Here is a 23716-nt window from a genome sequence, read left to right as displayed (position 1 = left end):
TCTATTATCATTTTCCAAATTCAACTCCAGGACAGAAAGTTTGTAATTATGGAATCCTTGCTAGAATCTAAAGAAGTTATTCTAAAAGCATTTAAGAAAGACAAAGCTTGAGTTGCCTGTTCCTACCAAACAGTCATTGTTTGGGTTTAAAGACAAATGAATCATAACTTAGTAGGAATCACGCTTCCATATTAACCACTTGGATGGGTGCCATGATATATGACTGAGATTACCATACACCCTCTCCCAACCACAGGATTTACATTGTGTTGAAGGTAAGTCCTCAAGACATAAAAAAGAATCTGAAGCATAAATTGTTGGCTCAAGAGAGAAAGGAAAACTCAGGTCAATATCCCAAGAAAGCGTCCCTTTGACCAGCTGCCAGATGTTTAAATCTACCATGGAATTGTGAGAAGACCTCTTGGAGAAACAAACGCTTTAATATTTAATATGACACATGAGAATAAACAGAAAAAAAATCTCAGAAAAATCACATGATTCTTACAAATCATAATAAATATTTACATTACTCAGCACATCTTGGGTGAAAAACAAAACAAAAAAAAACAAGAGAAAAAGAGTTCATCTGACTTGTTAGCTTTATAAGTGTTACCTTCATGGCATTTGTTCCTGAGGGAATGAAAGAAGGCGTCTCAGGAAAACCCACCCCCTTAAAAAAAATATATCAAACCCAAACAAAACAAACAGAAACATTTTAGGAATACAAGTACAATGCGTGCAAAATCACAGTTGTTAATTAATGCAATTCATGTGCTGGTATCACAGTGACCTTCAATGATTGTACAGCTTTTCACATCGATAAACCTGAATTTACAAAACCTGATGGCGGGGGTGGGGGGTGGCATTCAGAACGGTGGCCACATCTACAAATGCCACACTGATATCCTGGAGAGGCTGGCTTTGGTGGGGGAAGGTGAAACTTGACCAGAAAGCTTTTCATGATTACAGCTTTTTTCTCATTTCCTCATCCCAATCAAAATCCAATGGTTCGTCATCTAGTTCTGGTAAAGTGAAGAGGGATGTTTTGGAAAGACTTAGTTTCTCGGTAGATATGTCCAGCTGAAAAGTTTTCCTCTTCCTGCCAAGCGCTATAGCTGTGGCCACAGGAGGGGGACTGGGGCCGCCCTCACCCGAGTTCTTACTTTCAGGAGGAGGAGGGGATTCTGATTTGGATTCAGAGGGGGAAGTAAAGGAGAAGTTTGCCAATCTGGCTAAAGTGCAAGCATGAACCTTGCTGCTTTTATTACTGCATGAAACCTCTTCCTTTCTGACTCTTTCACTAGCAAGACGGAAATGCCCTGTGTCATTACCAAGCTCTAACTCAGGCTGGACAGTTCCCTTTGCAGGGCTGTGTTCCCTCTTCTCTCCTGGTCTGTCTTTGTAAGGTGGCTGCCGTGACACCCCTCTTGTCTCATCCTGCAGCTGAGCCGAGCTTCTAATTCTGGAGGGGTTGGCCAGCTTTTCTGGACCCTTCCCAGGCAGAGCTGCTCCTCCTTTTGCTCTGTGCTGGGGAGTTTCAGGACTCTGAACTACTGGTTTACTGGTGCCAGGAGACACAGGGCCACGGTCTTCAGGGGAATGGGTCAGTTTTGACTTCTGTTTGAAAGTGAATTTTGCCAATTTGGCCACAGGGGCACCCGGACTTTCAACACTTTCATGGTGGGGCTCTTGCACCTGAGCACGTGACTTCTGTCTCTTTCTTTTGGGAGTTTCCAGCGCCCTCTCTGGGCTCTGGATAGGAGTGGGCTGAGGATGAGAAGGGCTTGTGGGTTGCGAGGGTGGTCTGGTGGGATTCCTGCACAACTCCTGGGCCCTCGCCTTGCGCAGCTTGTGCAGTTTCCTGGGGACGTGATGAGTCAGCACCAAGTTGGGTTCATCAGCAGATATGGCTGCTTCAGAAACCGTGGTGGCCTTTCTTGCCCTTTTACCCTCACGGCTGTCTGGCCTCAATGGAGCTTCTGTCTTTCCTGCTGCTGGAAGTGGTTCAGTCTCCAATTTGCTCCTTTGGCCTGCCTCCCTATCCTCCTTACCCTGAGATCTGTTGTTGCAGATTTTCAAAGCCATTGCCCCCCTACTTGTTCTGGGACTAGGAGACACAGGAGCAGTGTTTTTAGGTTCAATCGGATGAGTTGCCATGGAATCAAACCAGTCCAAACTGTTATCCTGGCTATTTCTGTGCTCCTCTGAATGCTTTCCACTTGTTGGTCTTTTAGGCCCCAGATGGAAAGGGGGATGGAGAAGTGGGCTTCCCCCGAAACTGCCTCCAAGAGAGAACTGATGTGCGCTACAGTTTACTTCCTGCTGCGTCGATGTTCTGAAGTTTGATTCTTTCTGGACATCACCTCCCAGGGACCCTGGAGTCGTCTCTGCTTCCACGGCCTGCGGCTGGGATTGATCCACACTCCGATTCTGTAACCTGCAGCATATAAGAAAAACATGTATTGCTTTAATCTTTTCCTTTCTTTCTTCTCTGAGATGCCATCTAAGGGTTTAAGTCCAACATAATTCCAGGCTAATACCACATACCATCTCTTAAAGGAGCAGCAGGAGAAAATTATCCTTTTTCACCAGGATAGAATACAAGTGCTCTGATAATCATACTAATTTAACCTAAAACTGTAGTAAAATAAAGAAATTAAAGCGCAGGTTTGTCTATATTTTCAGATCTCTCTGAAAGTCTGTTTCATTCATCAGATTGTTGGAAAGGCAGTCTTTCCTCCTGCGTTGAATGTTCACCTATAAGACAGCCTGGCGGCTACGTGCACGGTAGCTGACTCTGACCAAAGGAAGTGGCTTGAGCTATTTCGCAGCCAGTCTGTAGAGCCGAACCAACAGGAAAGACTAGAGACTACAACCTCCTCAAACCGCTTTAGTTAAATGAGGTACTGAATTTTAGTGCATCTAAAAAATGACCTTCCTCAAGAGTAAAGAGACTACGATTCCTCTGTGCTTGGCACCCCCTGCCCCTTCCAGCAGTCACCCTTGTGGCAGGCCTCCCCCAGGCAGCCATGACCTCTTTCCTGCCAAGCCCAAAATGTTTCAGCATCTGTTCTGGGCAGCCACTCTCCATCAGACTGATACAGAGTTGAAACCTATTGACCTGCCGAGAATGATGGAGTTCACTTGTGACATTCGTTTTAAACCTTGGGCATATTAGAAACTGAAATATTCCCAGAGGACCAATTTCTAACAGGGATTACAGTAGTTTTTCAAAAAGAGGTCCCTTAGAAAGCCCTTCTTAACAATCTAGAAAAGCCTTTTCAGTATAAAGAGCAATATGACTCTGCTTACATGCACTACTTTAAAAATACTTTATAAAGAATGTGTATTGGAACTTCCCTGGTGGTCCAGTGGTTAAGATGGTACTCCCAGAGCAAGGGAGCCGGGTTCAATCCTTGGTCAGGGAACTAGATCTAATATGCATCAAGCAACTAAAAATCCTGTATGCCACAACTAAGACCTGGCACAGCCAAATAAATAAATAAAAAACATTAAAAAAAAAGAATATATTATTGCTTATAACCAGGAGAAAAACACTAAAAAGTTATTTTTAAAATTTGGGCTACAGTCACTCATGGTAGACTTGGGAACAACAATACAGAAAATCTGAATTCAAGTAATCACAGTCAGACCAAAAAAGACAAAAACAAAAACAAACCCAAATAGCTTTCAAAATTACTACTATCTAGGCAACCTACTCCAGTGTTCTTGCCTGGAGAATCCCAAGGACGGGAGAGCCTGGTGGGCTGCCGTCTATGGGGTCGCAGAGAGTCGGACACGACTGAAGCAACTTTGCAGCAGTATACTTTCAGTATCAAATTGAGGTCAGGGATACTCATAATTGTTAACACTCCACAACTTGAACAATTTATGGGCATTTTAAGGGCACTGCTATTTAAACTCTATACTATACCACCTAAAAGACACCTTCACACTCTGTTTTGAGATGGGTAAGACAGCTGCCATTTGAGGCTGGCTGTCACTAGGAGAGGGGCTTCCCCAGTGGCTTAGCGGTAAAGAATCTGCCTGCAACGCAGGAAGCACAGGAGATGCCCCTCTTTGCGGGCCACCTGGTTTTGTTGCTGTGAGGATCAGCTCAGGAACTCTTGCATTACAAAGAAATATCAGAAGGGAAAAAAAAAATTTTTTTAAGGCAGAATCCTATCTTTCAGACCATCACTTACTTTCTGTGTTCTCCTTCCTTCCCTCTAGGAGGGTCATCTTGAATCTGATAAATCCAATTGCCCTTTTTCTATCATACAACACTGCTCTGAGACTCATAGTCCTTCCTTTCCTGAATCTGACATGTGTCAGTTTGGGGTACTCAAATGAGTTTCTGCTCACTCAAAATGTGAGAATCCTCTCCAAATGCAAAGCAAGCCCAGGAAAGGACTGAAAAGGATCAGCTACCTCAAATCATAAAAGAACCAAAGGAAGAGTATTGATCTTAACACTACGTTCTAGATCATGAAAAGGCCAGGAAACCAGAAGATAAAGAGGCTGATTTTTAGACAAAGTGCAAGTTTACTGGGTATCAGCAGGACAAAACCATCTCCCTCTTTTCCCCAGAAAGCTGTGCTGGGGTTTTATAAATAGAACGAGAACACTGCCTGATGGAGGGAGTGAGCAAAACAGGCGAGAAATGCCAGGAAAAGAATTTTCAAGGTTTTGCTTCAACAGCTAATCATCCCAATGTGCTCCCCAAATTCTCCCTGTGTAGCTGCTAGGCTCTCACATGCTCTCTATTCCCCAGCGCCCAGCTTAGAGATCAACACTGGTAACATGCTCAGGTCAATGATTAACTCACTCACACCAGCAGGAAGAGGCCTGATGGACACACTGGCCATCCTTCACTCCCTCGACACAGGCACAGACTCAAAGTCGAGCTCTGTAATAGAAGCTCATGTATTTAGGGAGCACGCAGGGCTCACATGATAAAGAATCTGCCTGCAATGCGGGAGACCTGGGTTCCATCCCTGGCTTGGGAAGATCCCCTGGAAGAGGACATGGCAACCCACTCCAGTATTCTTGCCTGGAGCATCCCAGGGACAGAGAAGCCTGGTGGGTTGCAAAGAATCGGACATGACTGAGCGGCTCTTTCTTTCAAGCGTAAAAGTTCAGGCAAAAATTCTTGAGGTGATGCGTGTGACATGTTCCTTCCCACATGTCCATAGTAACAAGTCACTAGAAAAGGGGGTTTTGAAACACTGCTCCTGTCATTCCTGCGTTGTTCCCCTGTAGGATGAAAAACAGATTTACCTATTTAACATAAAATGTCATTCTTACTGAGGAATTTTTTCAGTCTGGCTGTTAAATTGTAAATTTTTAAAAGTCACAGATTTGGGAGTGTAGCAGGGAAGGAAATCGTGATGCTGAGGGAGGGTCATAGCAGCTGCTAACAGACCAGAAGGGCCTTTTCCGGGTGAAGCCACTGCTGTACTCTTACCTCCACTTCTGGAACATCCTCGGCACTCTGGCACAGCCTGGCCTGAAAGCAGTTTGTGCCTCGGTCTCTACCTGCGATTTTCTTCCACCTGGGTTATATAAAGACTGTGTGTGTTCTTAGTCACTTAGTTCTCAGCCTGTGGAATTCCCCAGGCAAGAATAGTGGAGTGGATTGCCATTCCCTTCTCCAGGGGATCTTCCTGACCCAGGGATTGAATCCAGGTCTCCTGCACTATAGGCAATTTCTTTACCATCTAAGCTACTAGGGAAGCTGCCATATAAAGACTAATGATCAAATATTTATTATGCTTGGAGAAAAGCTTTAGACAATAAGAAGTGGATTAAAATATTAATAAGCATGAAGATTCTCTGTGCAAATACCCTTGCACACGTCCTCTCCTGGTGAGGACACATGATACAGCCAGATTATAAAATACTTTGTGTCTGGGTCTGGCCTGGGATGAGAGAGCCCACTTTCCTGGCGGCCAACTTCCTCTTCCTCAACAGCAGTCCCAGCCACCTCTGAACAGCACTACCTCTTATACTGAGCCAAAGAAACAGACGAGGAAAAAAGCGGTGGTGGTAAACAGGATACAGCCCATTCGCCAAGGTTTCTCAATGGAAACTGCGTTATATTGGGTGTAAACTGCAGGTGGCATACCTTGGTCCTTCTCATACAATCAGGACCCAGTTGATTATACACAGTAAAGGACCAGTCCATGTTCTCCGTAAAGCTCACTAAACCAGCCAGCCAAGGAAACACAGCTGTGGAAGGTGGTCCCCGCAGAGGCTGCCATCAGCCCCCTCCTTTAAATATGTCAACACCACTTCTCCCATCAAGAGGTGGTGTCCACGTCCCTTCACCTTGTACGTGGGCTGACCCTGTGACTTGCTCTGACCTGTAAAATGTGGCAGAAGTGATGCCATGTCCGCTCTGGCCCAGCTCATCAGAGGCTAGCGGCTTCCACTTTTGCTCAGCTACTTGCGTCCTAAGCTACCATCTCAGGATTCCTACTTCCTTATGGTAGAGAGAGCTCCTGGCCAAGTAAGCCACCCCAGCAAAGGTGCCACACATGTGACAGAAGCTCCCTTCGAAGTTCCAATCCCAGCTGAGCTCCCAGCTAAATGCAGGTGTATGAGTGACCCCCACTGGTACTATGTGGACCAGAAATAAACATCCCCACTGAACACCCCTGAATTTCTGACTCCCAGAAAGTGAGCACTAAAAGGGTATGGTGGGTTTTTCTTTTAAGCCACTGAGCTTTGATGGAGTAGATTATGCAGCACCAAGTAACTGAAATCTCCTACACAGATTTTCCACTTACTTTCCACTTCTTTCGTTTCACTAAATGCCAAACAAGCATGTTCCATTATATGCCTTTCTTGGTTTTCTCACCTTTCAAGTCTTCTCAGTTCTTCACTCAAGAGGTTGGGCAGCTCCAGCTTTTCCAGAATAAGTTCACACTGCCTCTGGTACTGCTCCAGAGGGTTTTCAGGAAAGGAAGTGTGGAGAGCATTCACACCTCCTAGCAGCGCACCTCCCTGACAGGGTGAGAAAATGGAAAATACCAGGGAGAGTCACCAGGCCTGCACACAGAAGTACACACTAGGGACCACTGATCCTAGGTGGTTAAGACCAACCCCCCCCCACCTCCACACAGCTATCAGAATCACCTGGGAGCCTGATTCAAATTTCAGTAGTCCTCTTCCCCAGTTCCCAGGGGCATGCATTGCTCTGGGAAGACACACTGTCTTGAGTGGAACCATGAGCACCTCTCAGGTGTGTTTAGAAGAAGAAGGATTAAGATCCACTACTTTACACCAGTAGGTAAAACAATGGAGACTGTTTCCATGACAATTTTTTTTGCTTCTTTTAAATGGTTCCCTTTGGGTATATTTCCAGGAATGAATAGGTCTAAAATATGGCCATTTTTATAACTCCAGATATGTTATAAATTGTCTTTTTTAAACAATGCTTGCAAATAGGGTTCAAGTATTAGGTACAAGATATGCTTACCTGCATGGAGGACTCCATTACCGACACCACTGTAACAGCATCTTCCAGAGTCACTGTATCACGAAACATCAGGCGAGCATGAGCTATGAAAGGTGCATTTGAAATGATGAGGAAATTATTTTTATGAATATCTGGGGTGACAAATGTAATACTCTCCTTGGTGCCCCCTACTCCAAAACTGTATGTTATTAATGTGCTTCTAATAACAAATACATTTTACTAGAACAAGCAGAGATGTCTAAGTTTAAGTAGCTTTAAGGTTCTTTCTCTAACAAGGGGCCTAATTCTTCTGCACAGCCCATGACAATTATGTGTACTCACATGAAAAAGTACTCTGGGCTCCAGCAAAGAAAGGGGCTATATAAGCATATAATTGATATTCAGTAATTTTTAATTCTTACTCTCTATTATAATCTAAACAAAACTAAAATTCATTTCTTATCTCCAGTACATCTCTTGATCTGTCAGCTTTTCAAAACCATCAAACTTGCAAGCCTGAATCTTAGTATTTCTTGCCTTAATATTAATTATAAATCCTTGAAAAAATGAAGCAGTTTTGTTTTATGGAACTTTTTAGTTAAGTATATATCATATCATCATGTCATACAGTCAATTCATGTGAAAAAAAATTTTTAGGATTATTTAAGAGCTAAATGTAAAAGCCAGTATTAAGGGAAAAAAAGTCTGGGGATGAATATCAGCTGCAAGTATGCAAGCAAGTCTCATACGTTAGGGATGGGACAGAGGACGGCATTGCTAACTCAACATTATTGTGTTAGTGGTGGCTGTGAGTGGCGTATGAGACCCAGGATGCTATACAGAAAACAGTTCCCAACAAAGGCATATTCAAATAGAGGCCATCGAGAAGGAAAACATACAGCAAATAAGACTTTCTAAATGAATGATGTCTGAAGTTACAGGAAGTTATGAGATGTCACAAAGATTCCTTTTCCTTAACGCCACTACATTCCACTCCAGACATCTATAATCCATGTGGGTTTCACAGCTTCAAGCTTTTACTTTTTAACCAACTGTGAGCAAGCATCTCAGAGATCATCCTTACTCATCTCTGATTTCATGGTGCCAAGTCCCAAGCCTAGGTCACATCGTGTGTTTAGTCTCTTAGTCGTGTCAGACTCTTTGCAACTACATGGACTGTAGACCGCCAGGCTCCTCTGTCCATGGAATTCTCCAGGCAAGAATACTGGAGTGAGTTCTCATTCCCTTCTCCAGGGGATTTTCCCAACCCAGGAATCAAACCCAGGTTTCCTGCATTGCAGGCGGATTCTTTACAGTTGGAGCCACCAGGAAAGCCCTAGCTCACAGTGGGCACCCAATAAAAGTATTTGTTGAGTGAAATTAACCTTCTGCTAGTCGTATCAAGCTCTCCAGCAGGCGGATGGTGGTCCGGGCAGCGTTCCGGGAGTCACTCTGCCTTTGCATCTGGTAGTACCGGAGCAGAACTTGATTACCCTCATCAGACAGTGTGGGCTGTAGTTTCCTAATGAGGCAGAAGTAGGATTTCATCTTTTCCATGCTCCAGAGCTTCTCTGATTTGCTTGGGTAACCTGTATATATCAGGTATTGGGTCAGTAATTTCTAAGAACAGGCAAATATCTCATATTGAGGGTTTTGATAAAGTTCCTGTATTCATTTTTAAAAGGATAACCTTCTGGTTTTCTGACCACTGAAATCTCGACCTGTCTCTGCATATAGTTCTATAATAAATAGTCTTAGGCTCTAAGCTTAATAAAGGTAAGCTTCCTACAAGGGTTTAAATTATTCAGAATAATTCTGTTCTGCCATATATATTAAATAGTACTTGGTAAGCCTAATTTTTTGACAAAAGCTCCACATTTAGGATTCTGCTTTATAAATTCAGTCCAGTTTTGTGTATAGGAGGTATACCATGTGGTAATTATATATCATAAAGTTGCCCCTTTTCACCACAAAGGATATATGGCAAGCAAAGAAAGACCTTTTCCCTTCTGCACATTGCTCCAGGCTCGCTAACTAGGCTCACTGCTTTCTGTCTAAGAATCTCTCTATAGACTCTTAGGTGGGCATTTATTTGATTTTCCTCAAGGAAAATTTCATTTATGTCTACTTTGTCAATTTGAATGATTTGATCATTTCCACGTACCTTTGTTTTCTAAGATAAAAGAGGAAATGATACGATCCCAGTCTTCATTCTTGGTATCAAGCAAAACGAGGATCAGATCGAATCGACTTAAGAGTGGGCTGCTAAGGGCAATGTTCACTGACACAGACTCACGCGGGTCATACTGGCCTTTGGGGTTAGTTGCTGCGAGGATGGTGGTCCTTGTGTTCAGTTTGCACACGAGGCTACCAAAAGAGAAGGCACAGTTCACTGACTGTTGAGATTCAAGTGAAAAACAAGATTAAACTTATTAATAGAAAGGGGCTGCTCCTGTACCTTAAAATCTAGAGACAAACATGTCAAAGAGAACGTGGAGTGATACAGACACCAAGTTCAAATGAAGGACATATTTATACGAGCCTATCTGGAAGAGAAGTAAGTGCTCAACACACATTTCTCATGCCCTGACTCTGAGCAGACCCCTCTAAGAGGCCTATGAAGTTAAACCATACATGGTACTGCTCTCAAGGGGCTTGCAATCCATTTGCTATAATACAGTAAGGTCTAGAAGCATAAACTTCCCAGGGGAAATAAAGATGACGTATATTCATCTATGGATATGGAAGAGACACTCAGAGAAACATTATGAAGTGGTTTCTGAGCAAGGCCTTTTGTGACACAGGGACTTGTTCTGTGTGTTCACTTACTTGTTTTGGTTCTTCTAAAAGTGAAAGAAACAGGCAGAAGGGAAAGGAAAGGAAGGAGCAAGGGATGGAGTGGAGGAGGGATAGAAAAAGAAGCAATCGGGAGAATAGTGTTTTTGAGGAGCAACAGTGAAGGGAAGGCTGAAAAGGTCGGGGCACGGTGGGCTGGTTAGACAGAGATATGATGGGGAGACGAGGGCAGTGGCCGAGGAAGAGGCACGTGAGTCCTCGGCAGGGCAGTGGCGGGACAGATATGGAGATGACATAACTCAGATGTTGTTTTTAAACTTGTTTATGATGGGCACGTCCTCAAAATAATACGGCACATTCACTGACAGTAACAAGGACAGAATTCCTTCTCTGTAAAAGTTGTCTGCTCTCTAGTGATGGTGGTTTTCAGCTGCAGCGCACAGCCCTGGGACTTCGGCAAACATGTGCTACATGTGTTAATCCTTGATCTATTTCCAGTTGGCTCCAGCAATGACCTCATGCCCAGGACTGAAAAAGTCTGAGAATCTGTATTTGTGGTAAGTGGCACAAGCAGACACAGGAGAGGACAACAAACAAGGTATTTCACTGAAAACTAAATCCTCTTTTAAAAAAATTACTGATAGAGAAAAATTCTGAACATAGAGTCCACGTCTTATTCATATACCAAAATGACTTTGTAAAGGCAGCTGTTTAGAACTCAGAATCAGCTTGCCATAAAACCAATGTAATAAATGGTTCCTAACTAATCCCACAAAAAGCACATTTAATCTAATACCGAAGAGGTTATTTGCACTTATCAGAAAAAAAGGAATATTGCTTCAATTCTTCAATACAATACCAAACAAAATACAACTATTTATGAAATAATTTCTTAAAAATGATTTTCTGAGAGATAAAATTGGTTGTTCTTCCTCTCTCTGATCAAGAGCTATTTACAAGTCATTTCCTGTGGGCAAAGGACTGTACTGAGAATTGAGAAAGGTACATAGCTGGTCCCCGCCTTCGATTAGTTCACAGCAGAACTGCTGGAGGACAGGGAGGCTCAACACGGCGCCCACCAGACAGGACGTGTGCAGCGGATGCTGGTGGCAGTTATCTGCATTTGTGTCTGCAAAGAGAGAAGGACAACGGACAAGCAGACAGAGAGAAGGTGGTGAGTTACTCCTGAGGTAACTGGGGAAAAATGCAAAGCAGCAGCTTTGGAAAGAGAGCTAGGGAAGACTTATATGTGAAGGAATAGTCTTCCTCAGGGGGGCAGCTTGTGGAGATTCAAGCAATGAAGGTACAGGAGTAGGCAGGGGAAGAGGAGATGGTGTGGGACAGTGTGGCCTTGGTCACTTGAAAGAGGGGAAGACAGTATGTAAGCCTGGTGGCTGCAAACCTGTGATGCAAACCTGAATGGGGCTTTAGAGAACAAAGATACTCACACAGCCTCATCCTAAGTATGGTGAGCACAGCAGAGCTCACGACATACTACTGAACAAGGAACTCATGAATGCGAGTAAGGTAAGGGTCATTTCACCAACCCAGTATGGGCTCTAGCCTCCTAATAACAAAAAGACAACTATCATATATGTAATACCAAGCACTGTGTCAGGCTTTATGTATACATGTTACCCCTGATCTTCACAACCACCTGAAAGGTAGATATTATCACCAACTTGGAAATAAGGAAATTAGATGGTTCCAGACGTGGTAATAACAACGGTTAAGGTTACGAGCAGAGCCACAGAACTGTGATTCAAACCCAGGTCAGCTTCACTTCAAAACCAACACTCCTGTACCTCCAAACTGTTACCCTGATGGTGAAATGTTTTAAGCACTTCCTGTGGTCTTAAAGATTGGGCCTGAATTAGGTATGCATTTCCTTGCCTTATTTCTTTCCTACTTAATTTGACCCCACTGTTAGAGTGCTCGTGCTGCCTGTCACATATTTAAACGCTCAATGAACATGTGCGGAATAAGGGATAAATCAAGAATCTTTATTTAGTTCAGTATTTCTCAAATTCAGAGTCATTTTATACTCACAGGCTTCACCAGATATAAAATAATCATGCTAAAGATTTTTTTTTCCTGCACTAACTTCAAAGAGTGACAACAATCCAGTTTCTGAAAAACCTACTTTTCCATTGTTTAATCCACATACTTAAACTTTCCTACATAAATTACATAAGTGATTTTTACCCTGGCAGGCCCTCTAGAAAGCACCCTTGTTTTGTGGCAGTCTTAATAGTCTCATCACATCTGTATGGGTGATGCCCATCTTTGCTGATGGCTTTAATCACTACCTACAGGCTGGCACTTTCAAATTTACCTCTGACTGGTGGCAGCGGCTGCTCTGTGTGCAAACATGGTTTTCCTTTCTCCCTGGGGGCAGGGCAAGATTAAATTTCCCATCTTCCTTTACAGTTAAGTAGGGCTTCCCTGGTAGCTCAATTGGTAAAGAATCTGCCTGCAATGCGGGAGACCTGGGTTCAATTCCTGGGTTGGGAAGACCGCCCTGACTGGAGAATCCCCATGGACAGAGAAGCCTGGTGAGCTACAGTCCATGGGGTCACAAACAGTCACGACTAAGCACAGTACAGCAGAGCAGCACAGAGCTGTAAAAATAAATTCCACCAGTGGAGTGGGGAGAGAACATATCTACTTCCAGGTCAGGCTCCTAAGAACCTTCCTGAACAACCCTGCTTTTCTCCCTCTCTGCTAGTACAGGTGAGGATAAAAGGCCCTGGAGTCAGACAGCCAACTGAGGGACTAGATGGAGCAGAGCACCCACCTTTCACTCACATCACACTGTGACTAAAGTAAGAAACACTCCCTCTGGCGAAACACCGCAGGAAAGACACGAGCACAGGACAGAAGTGACCAGTTTTCAAGGAGTGATGAAAGACAGTAGACAGCTCAGAAATCTGAGGCTTTGAAGGGCTGGAGAAAACAACTGCCTCTAGACCTCAGAGAGTAAAGGGGAAGACTGAAACAGGCTCTGAATAACAAAAGGCCCAGTCAACTTTCTCAGCTGCAAACTGTGATCCAGATGACGGCTGAAGCCTTCAGCTTAGATGGCCTTTTCATCAAGTTGAATAAAAGTGGTACGGAGACCCTCCAATGTTCACAGCATGCTATTCATAATAGCCAAGAGGAGGAAGCAATACAAGTGTCCATGGGTGAATAAACGGATGAAGAATATACACACTCATACAATGAAATATTATTTAGCCTAAAATAAAGGAAAGCAAGGGCTTCCCTTGGGGCCCAGCTGGTAAAGAATCTGCCTGCAATGTGGGAGACCTGGGTTTGATCCCTGGGTTGGGAAGATGCCCTGGAGAAGGGAAAGGCTCCCCACTCCAGTATTCTGGCCTGGAGAATTCCATGGACTGTATAGTCCATGGTGTCGCAAAGAGTCGGACACAACTGAGAGACTTTCACTTCACTTTACTCCAAAGGAAATCTTGCCACATAATACAATATGGATGAACCTTGAGGACATCATGCTAATTAATGTCACAAAAGACAGGTGTGGAGCAGTGTTACCCTGGAGACGTGGTTCCCAAGCCTGGCTAGTCAGCGAGAATGCAGGTGGGTTTTAATAATACAGATTCCCAGGTTCCACCTCTGAGATTCTGACTGAGGACAGGTATGGGCTAGAAGACTGAAAATTAGCTCAGTGGGGACTGGTGCCATGGCTCTTCTACGACTGTTAGAATCACAGTGTACAATAAATGTTTACTTGTCTGTCTTGCTGCAAGGCTGTGAGCATCTTGAAAACAAAAGCTTTGTCTTTTCCTCTTCCTGGTATTAGTAGCAATCAGAGACCATAACACTTCTGAGCGTTCAAGACGCGTTTACTGAGCAGAACAATAAACTGTCATCTTGTTGTTTTTAAATTTCAGACTGTACTTCTACCCAGGTATGTGAGTATAATTTAGTAGCAGCAAATATATAATTGCAATAATCAATTTTTTTTTCCTAAAATGTGTCCTCAGCTAATAGTGAGGGCATCTTCTATTATTTAAGAATGAGATACCCTGCCCTTGAGGAGATGCTATCCGAGTTAAGATTGAAAAGAACCTGGAAAATACATGAAACATTATCTTTCTCCAATAATTATTTCGTTTAGCATTCTACAGACTTAAAGATCATCGCCATATAAAGCACTCTCAAGTGACTTCCCACAGCCGTGTGGCACTGTCCTGCCACTTGCAGGTGCAGAGACTGACTGGCACAATTTCAAAAGGTAAATGAAAGCACTGACCCCTTTTTATCTCATACTGCATCCTTTTCTCCATGGTCTCCTCTTCTACTTCATTTAGCAGCCAGGACAAAATGTAAGATGGTAAACTCCCAAGCTTTAACAATGTTTTCAGATTTAAGTAACATAAGCAGAGCACAATAAAACTACTGGTCTTTTCAATAGTCAAGGCAATGGTTTTTCCCGTGGTCATGTATGGATGTGAGAGTTGGACTGTGAAGAAAGCTGATCGCCGAAGAATCGATGCTTTTGAACTGTGGTGTTGGAGAAGACTCTTGAGAGTCCCTTATACTGCAAGGAGATCCAACCAGTCCATTCTAAAGGAGATCAGTCCTGGGTGTTCATTGGAGGGACTGATGCTAAAGCTGAAACTCCAATACTTTGGCCACCTCATGCGACGAGTTGACTCACTGGGAAAGACTCTGATGCTGGGAAAGGTTGGGGGCGGGAGGAGAAGGGGACGACGGAGAGTGAGATGGCTGGATGGCATCACCGACTCTGTGGACATGAGTTTGAGTGTACTCCGGGAGTTGGTGATGGACAAGGAGGCCTGGCGTGCTGTGATTCATGGGGTCGCGGAGAGTCGGACACGACTGAGCGACTGAACTGAACTGAACTGAACTGATGGATTCAATAAAACTGATATTGTGGTTACTGACGCTGTAAGTTACATCCTTAGTAGACATCCTGAGGGCTTGAGCAATTTTTTCCTATTCTGACTGCCCCTAACAAGCTTTTATACTGAAAAATCATATTGACTGGTTCTCTCCCCACCCCTTGTACATATGAATAGTGGGTGAACGGCTTATAACACATCTTTGCAGGGATATGCCCACCGCACGGAGAAACTTCAACCTCCACTCAAAAAATAGTTTGTGGAATTGGCACAGTTACATGGAACAATTGATTCTTATTTTTTAGAAGAACACTCTACCTCTGCACAGTGTATATAAAGTCACACACACACACACACATACACACACAACACATACATTTGCGAGGTTCCCTGCAGCCTTGGCAGCCAGCTAGATATTCTGGTTCTAAGGTTCACATTAATACCCTTAAGAAAGATTAAAATTTGAATAGAAATTCCTTCACAAGTCAATCAGACTTTAGTCACTGGAGATGTGAGAGAGACGATGATAGAGAAAAAACAAAAGCAGACCCATCCAAGAGTTCCCAAAAAGGATGTAGCAAAGTATCAAATATCTCAAAGAACATCTTGGCATGGTCCCAGAGAACAGGCCCAGAACATATGGATGATGATGGTTCAGTGAGGACTCCTACACTAGGGAACAAAAACCAGAGGATGAAAAGTCTTTGAGCTGGAGAGGGAAGAGCAGTAAGGTGTTTCAAGAGTAAAATTCAGAGTATCCTTATTTTACTTTAGTTAAATACATGATTTTCATACTTAACTCATCTTACCTGCTTACAAATGAACAACTTGACATGCTTTATGTCTCTAGACACATTTTCTGAAAAGGTCCACACTTGGCAATTAACTGTACATCTTCTATCAGGAAGATTAATGGGCTCCTAATGAGGAAGAGTGAACTTAAGGCTCTGAAAACTTCTGGCCAAAAAATTAGATGAGTTACTATTGGAGGGTAATCCAACTTTTTCATAAGTCAATGAGTGACCGAGAGTCAGTGCTGTGAAAAACGAACACAAATGCTAAAGTGGAACTTGAAGAGTGTTTTCCTTTGTTCCTACCACCAAGGAGATGACAGATGGACAGTGGTGACTGAGGGCACACTTAACTGCCAGCCCAAGAGCAAAGCCAACATGTGGCATTCTTACACTTTTCTGTTAAGTGATATAAGAGCTATTATAGTGATGTCAAAATAAAAGTTGGAAAAAAAAAACAAACCTATAAGGACAACTTGAATGCAGGAAGAAAGATCACATAAATGGCGGTAACTATGATCTGGGGAGAAACTGTAAGAACATCTACAAGATACAGAGTTTGACCAAGAGTTTACAACTCACTAGGTACTTGTGACTAAGTAATGTTTTTTAAAACACTGCCATTCTTTTAGTCCATCTCTTTGAAATCCTCTGAGTTCAAGACTTTTCTCATAAAGAGCCACCTCCTATTTAGATCTAAACAAAAAAGATAATCTGGATAACCACGTGGTGTGATCACTCACCTAGAGCCAGACATCCTGGAGTGCAAAGTCAAATGGGCCTTAGGAAGCATCACGATGAACAAAGCTAGTAGAGATGATAGAATTCCAGCTGAGTTATTTCAAACCCTAAAAGATGAAGCTGTGAAAGTGCTGCACTTAATATGCCAGTAAATTTGGAAAACTCAGCAGTGGCCACAGGACTTGAAAAGGTCAGTTTTCATTCCAATCCCAAAGAAAGGCAATGCCAGAGAATGTTCACACTACCGCATAATTGCACTCATTTCATATGCTAGCAAGATAACACTCAAAATCCTCCAGGCTAGGCTTAAAGAGTACATGAACTGAGAACTTCCAGATGTATAAGCTGGATTTAGAAAAGGCAGAGGAACCAGAGATCAAATTGCCAACATCCACTGAATCACAGAGAAAATAAGAGAATTCCAGAAAAATATCTACTTCTGCTTCATTGACTACATTAAAGCCTTTGACTTTGTGGATCACAACAAACTGTGGAAAATTCTGAAACAGATGGGAATATCAGACCACCTTACCTGCCTCCTGAGAGACCAGTATGCAGGTCAAGAAGCAATAGTTAGAACCAGATATGGAACGACAGACTTATTCAAAACTGGGAAAGGTTTGTATATTGTCACCCTGCTTATTTAACTTATTTACAGAATACATCATGTGAAATGCCAGGCTAGATAAAGCACAAATCAGGACTGGAATCAAGATTGCCAGGAGAAATATCAATAACCTCAGATACACAGATGACACCATCTTTATGGCAGAAAACAAAGAGGAACTAAAGAGTTCTTGATAAAGGTGAAAGAGGAGAGTAAAAAAAGCTCACTTAAAACTCAGAGTTCAGAAACTAAGATCATGGCATCTGGTCCCATCACTTCATGGCAAATAGATGGGGAAACAATGGAAACAGTGACAGAGTTTATTTTCTTGGGCTCCATAATCACTGCAGATGGTGACTGCAAGCATGAAATTAAAAGAAGCTTGCTCCTTGGAAGAAAAGCTATGACAAACCTGGACAGTGTATTAAAAAGCAGAGACATTACTTTGTCAAAATAAACTTTAGTCCATATAGTCAAAACTATGGTCTTTACAGTAGTCATGTACAGATGTGAGAGCTGGACCATAAAGAAGGCTGAGTGCCTAAGAATTGATGCTTTAGAACTGTGGTGCTGGAGAAGACTCTTGAGAGTCCCTTGGACAGCAAAGAGATCAAACCAGTGAATCCTAAAGGAAATCAGTCCTGAATATTAATTGGAAGGACTGATACTGAAGCTCCAATATTTGGGCCACCTGATGTGAAGAGCTGACTCACTGAAAAAGATTCTGATGCTACTAGGAAAGATTGAAGAAAGGAGGAGAAGCAGATGACAGTGGATGAGATGGTTGAATGGCATCAGTGACTCAATGGACATGTGTTTGAGCAAACTCTGGGAGATGGTGAAAGACAGGGAAACCTGGCATGCTGCAGTCCATGGGGTCACAAAGAGTTGGACACAATTGAACAACTGAGCGACAACCTATTTAGACTGATTCACCAGGCTACTCTGGGTGCCTGTCTAAGCTATTGTTTCCCAGCACCAACAAATCTACTAGTATTTACAACTGATGCATGATTTGTTCTTTGGTATATTTCTTAAGTGATTCTTCTGTTCTCATTACAGTCCTGGACAGGCTAAGCACTGGAATGCCCACCAAGCACATAACTCCACAATCTCTTCTACAGAAACGGCCATACATGGACAAGTGGCTGGACCAGATATTGAGACCTGACCCAACAGCAGGAATCCCTTAGAAGAAATGGAGTAGCCATCATGGTCAACAAAAGAGTCTGAAATGCAGTACTTGGATGCAATCTTAAAAACGACAGAATGATTTCTGTTTGTTTCCACGGCAAACCATACAATATTACAGTAATCCAGGCCTATGCTCCAACCAGTAATGCTGAAGTTGAACGGTTCTATGAAGACCTACAAGACTTTTTAGAACTAACACCCAAAAAAGATGTCCTTTTCATTATAGGGGACTGGAATGCAAAAGTAGGAAGTCAAGAAACCCCTGGAGTAACAGGCAAATTTGGCCTTGGAGCACAAAATGAAGCAGGGCAAAGGCTAATAGAGTTTTGTCAAGAGAACGCACTGGTCATAGCAAACACCCTCTTCCAAAAACACAAGAGAAGACTACACATGGACATCACCAGATGGTCAACACCGAAATCAGATTGATTATATTCTTTGCAGCCAAAGATGGAGAAGCTCTATACAGTTAGCAAAAACAAGACCAGGAGCTGACTGTGGCTCAGATCATGAACTCCTTATTGCCAAATTCAGACTTAAATTGAAGAAAGTAGGGAAAACCACTAGACCATTCAGATATGACCTAAATCAAATCCCTTATGATTATACAGTGGAAGTGAGAAATAGATTTAAGGGACTAGATCTGATAGAGTGCCTGATGAACTCTGGATGGAGGTTCGTGACATTGTACAGGAGACAGGGACCAAGACCATCCCCATGGAAAAGAAATGCAAAAAAGCAAAATGGCTGTCTGAGGAGGCCTTACAAATAGCTGTGAAAAGAAGAGAAGCGAAAAGCAAAGGAGAAAAGGAAAGATATAAGCATCTGAATGCAGAGTTCCAAAGAATAGCAAGGAGAAATAAGAAAGCCTTCCTCAGTGATCAATGCAAAGAAATAGAGGAAAACAACAGAATAGGAAAAACAAGAGATCACTTCAAGAAAATTAGAGATTCCAAGGGAACATGTCATGCAAAGATGGGCTCGATAAAGGACAGAAATGGTATGGACCTAACAGAAGCAGAAGATATTAAGAAGAGGTGGCAAGAATACACAGAAGAACTGTACAAAAAAGATCTTCACAACCAAGATAGTCACGATAACGTGATCACTGACCTAGAGCCAGACATCTTGGAATGTGAAGTCAAGTGGGCCTTAGAAAGCATCACTACGAACAAAGCTAGTGGAGGTGATGGAATTCCAGTTGAGCTATTTCAAGTCTTGAAAGATGATGCTGTGAAAGTGTTGCACTCAATATGCCAGCAAAATTGGAAAACTCAGCAGTGGCCACAGGACTGGAAGAGGTCAGTCTTCATTCCAATCCCAAAGAAAGGCAATGCCAAAGAATGCTCAAACTACCACACAATTGCACTCACTGCACACGCTAGTAAAGTCAAGCTCAAAATTCTCCAAGCCAGGCTTCAGCAATATGTGAACCGTGAACTCCCAGATGTTCAAGCAGGTTTTAGAAAAGGCAGAGGCACCAGAGATCAAATTGCCAACATCCGCTGGATCATGGAGAAAGCAAGAGAGTTTCAGAAAAACATCTATTTCTGCTTCATTGACTATGCCAAAGCCTTTGACTGTGTGGATCACAAGAAACTGTGGAACATTCTGAAAGTGATGGGAATACCAGACCACCCGACCTGCCTCTTGAGAAACCTGTATGTAGGTCAGGAAGCAACAGTGAGAACTGTACATGGAACAACAGACTGGTTCCAAATAGGAAAAGGAGTACGTCAAGGCTGCATATTGTCACCTTGCTTATTTAACTTGTATGCAGAGTGCATCATGAGGAATGCTGGTCTGGAAGAAGCACAAGCTGGAATCAAGATTGCTGGGAGAAATATCAATCACCTCAGATATGCAGATGACACCACCCTTATGGCAGAAAGTGAAGAGGAACTCAAAAGCCTCTTGATGAAAGTGAAAGAGGAGAGTGAAAAGGTTGGCTTGAAGCTCAACATTCAGAAAACAAAGATCATGGCATCTGGTCCCATCACTTCATGGGAAATAGATGGAAAAACAGTGGGAACAGTGTCAGACTTTATTTTTTGGGGCTCCAAAATCACTGCGGATGCTGATTGCAGCCATGAAATTAAGACACTTACTCCTTGGAAGGAAATTTATGACCAACCTTGATAGTATATTAAAAAGCAGAGATATTACTTTGCCAACCAAGGTCCGTCTAGTCAAGGCTATGGTTTTTCCAGTGGTCATGTATGGATGCGAGAGTTGGACTGTGAAGAAAGCTGATTGCCGAAGAATTGATGCTTTTGAACTGTGGTGTTGGAGAAGACTCTTGAGAGTCCCTTGGACTGCAAGGAGATCCAACCAGTCCATTCTAAGGGAGATCAATCCTGGGTGTTCATTGGAAGGACTGATGCTAAAGCTGAAACTGCAATACTTTGGCCACCTCATGCGACGAGTTGACTCACTGGAAAAGACTCTGATGCTGGGAAAGGTTGGGGGCGGGAAGAGAAGGGGATGACAGAGAATGAGATGGCTGGATGGCATCACCGACTCTGTGGACATGAGTTTGAGTGAACTCCGGGAGTTGGTGATGGACAGGGAGGCCTGGCGTGCTGTGATTCATGGGGTCGTGGAGAGTCGGACACGACTGAGCGACTGAACTGAACTGAACTGACCCAACAGCAGTCAAGCAATAAACTGGCCAGAGGTTCTGAGCTGGTCTTGCGCAAAGCTTCTAATAGGAATGATAATGTCTAACTGAGTCTCTCTTGAGGTCCGTTTGAAATGGCCACAAGAGGGAAAGCCAAACTACTAAAGAGAGGTGGAAACGCCTAAAAAATGCACAAATGCACAAATAAATGAAAGACAGAGAAAGTAGACCTTATAGGTAAATAAGAGCAGCAAATAAGATACACAAAAAAGCAAAAACCCTGAAAGCTAGCTAAGGAAGAGAATACTACAAACTTCAACCTCCATGTAAACGGACATTAGAAACCAGCAAAGCTAATCTAGAGCCCATACTGGAATAGGAAGATCAGTGGAGACTGAATGATAACGGGGAGAGGGCAACGGGCTCCTCATGATGGAGGAACACAGATAAAATCATCCTCACAAAAAGGGAGCCCCACAGAGTAGGGGATACTGAGAACAGGGCTTCAGACCTCATCAAAGCAGTGACTCCCAGGGAACAGACAGAGGACCCTGAAAGTTCCTGGGACCAGAGGAGGCAGGCCTGGAGTAGACGGAGTAGAACAGGAGTCCCGTGCAGAAGGAGACAAGCTATAGATATTAAAAGACCCTACAACACAAATGAGAAACAAAGCCAGAAGACACATCAACCTACACACATCACCCCCTCTTAAACCTTAGGGAAAAAACTCTATTAAGTAAAATGGACTGAACTGAGATTACTCTGAACAAAAAACTAGTACACCATCCAAACCTCTAACTACCACCTTAATAGAATAACTACTACAAATGATTCAGGAAAAGATAAGACATTTTAAAATGACTTGGAGTAATATTTATATAAGACTACCCCAAGAATCAAAATACCTTAGTTGATAAAACCCCATCCCATCATTCCCTTAAAAAATCCATAGAACAGAAGAAGTCTGTATTTAATATCCTCACTTAAACATTCCTAAACAAATTTTGTACATATGAAAAATCATTCCAAATCAGAAATCAAAAACTCAGAACAGAAAAATATAAAAAAGAGGAAGATGAATATCCAGAGATGACTCAGGGAAGAAAATGGGTGAATAGAGGGAGACAGTAATTTTAGAAATGAACATTTAAATCTAGGGTGCCAAAGAGAGGACAGACAGGAATGAAAGTATAAAAAAGGGTGCTAAGGGGAGGAATAAAAATGCCATGGCAATAAAAATGAAACACAAAAGAGCTAAAAAGTCTAAGAAAAATATTGGTTGCTATAGAATCTACGCAAAAAAGACCTAACACACATAATTAGGATTTCTGAAAAATAAAAAACAAAAAACAGAATATGTGAAACTATAATTCAAGAAAAATGTCCAAAAAGAAATGAAGCCTTTTACATTTCAAAGAGCTCACTAACATCTAAAAAAAAATGACCAAGAATAATCAACTGAGATATAGCCTAATAAAAGTATTATGCTTAAACCACAAAGACAAAATGTCCTTCTGGGCCTTCAGGTAAGAATAGCAAATTGCCTACAAAGTAAAGGATATCAGAATGGCACTCAACTTGTCAATACAACATGCAAAGCAAGACTATAGGAAAGAAAGTGTAAGGTTACACCTTTATATCCAGTCATGTTGTTTTTCAAGTATTAAACCTAAGAAAAATAGTTTTAAATACGCACAAAGTCCGTATTTAAAGGAACTCTTCCCAAGGAATCTGTTTGAGGAGAGCTTCATTCAAGCAAGAGATGATGGTGCTACTCTGGCAAAATGACTGATGGTGAGTCTTCAATATACTTAATTTTAGGTCTAAGAAAAAAACAAAGGTATAAAAGTAGAAGAAGAGTATATAAATACAAGTGTTATTTGTCCCGACAAAGTACAAAGAATATAACCATTTTTTAACAGTAAAGAGAAGGGAGAAAAAGGGAAAGTAGAACATGCTCAGTGGTTATCACATGGGTAATGAAGTACAGTCAAAGGATATTATTTAAAGCTCCCAAGGGAAGACAAAGGGGATGCAGGTATTATAAAAAGTATAGGTAAGTCCTAAAATAGGTGTTATCAACTACAGGTAGTGTCAAACTACAGCTAGCAGGTCAAATCTAGGTCTCTATTTATTTTTGTAAGTAAAATTTCACTGGAAAATGGCTATACCTATTCACATACATGCTGTCTATGGCTTCTTTATTTTGTATACATTAGACATATTGATGCAGTCATACTGTCTGCATTAGCAGAGGTGAGTAAGAGAGACAAGAGACAGTATAGCTCACAAAAGCCTAAAATAGTTATCTGGACCTTTACACAAAAAATTGGCCAACCCCTAATGTATAACAAAACTACAAACCTTCCTAAATGTCAAACAAATAAAAAAAGAGAAACAGCAAGTTTTTAAAAAAATGAAGTACTTGACATCAAGAATATTGCTAATACCAATAAATGTAAATGTACTTAACTCATATATCAAAAGAAAAAGATTTTCAGGTTACTTGTAAAACAAAGCAAAACAAAACAAAGTGAAACCAGCTTTATGGTGTATACAAGAGAACAAATTACAATCAAAAGGCTAAACATAAAGGAAGAAGCAAAGATATTCAGTTCA

At 42.2% G+C, this 23716-nt stretch overlaps 1 protein-coding gene across 4 annotated transcripts in view; it reads right to left on the bottom strand.

Moving 5' to 3' along the window:
- Window positions 1–421: 421 nt before the first annotated feature.
- MCM9 (minichromosome maintenance 9 homologous recombination repair factor) overlaps window positions 422–23716 on the bottom strand; it is a 92344-nt gene continuing 69049 nt past the window's right edge. For 3 of the 4 annotated variants that reach the window (XM_055432778.2, XM_055432781.2, XM_088840581.1), the window contains 5 exons: window positions 9627–9829; window positions 8848–9051; window positions 7484–7566; window positions 6863–7008; window positions 422–2437 (listed from right to left, as the gene is read on the bottom strand). In XM_055432778.2, the coding sequence (XP_055288753.2) occupies window positions 964–2437; window positions 6863–7008; window positions 7484–7566; window positions 8848–9051; window positions 9627–9829 (2110 nt within the window). In that variant the 3' untranslated portion in view covers window positions 422–963. The remainder of the gene's footprint in view (window positions 2438–6862; window positions 7009–7483; window positions 7567–8847; window positions 9052–9626; window positions 9830–23716) is intronic. The other variant, XM_055432780.2, reaches the window with a different exon arrangement.

This window comes from Moschus berezovskii, chromosome 10 (assembly GCF_049115385.1).
Source record: "Moschus berezovskii isolate FMDL1 chromosome 10, NW_MosBer_1.0, whole genome shotgun sequence".
Classification (NCBI taxonomy): Eukaryota; Metazoa; Chordata; class Mammalia; order Artiodactyla; family Moschidae; genus Moschus; species Moschus berezovskii.
This window is presented reverse-complemented; position numbering and strand designations above follow the sequence as displayed.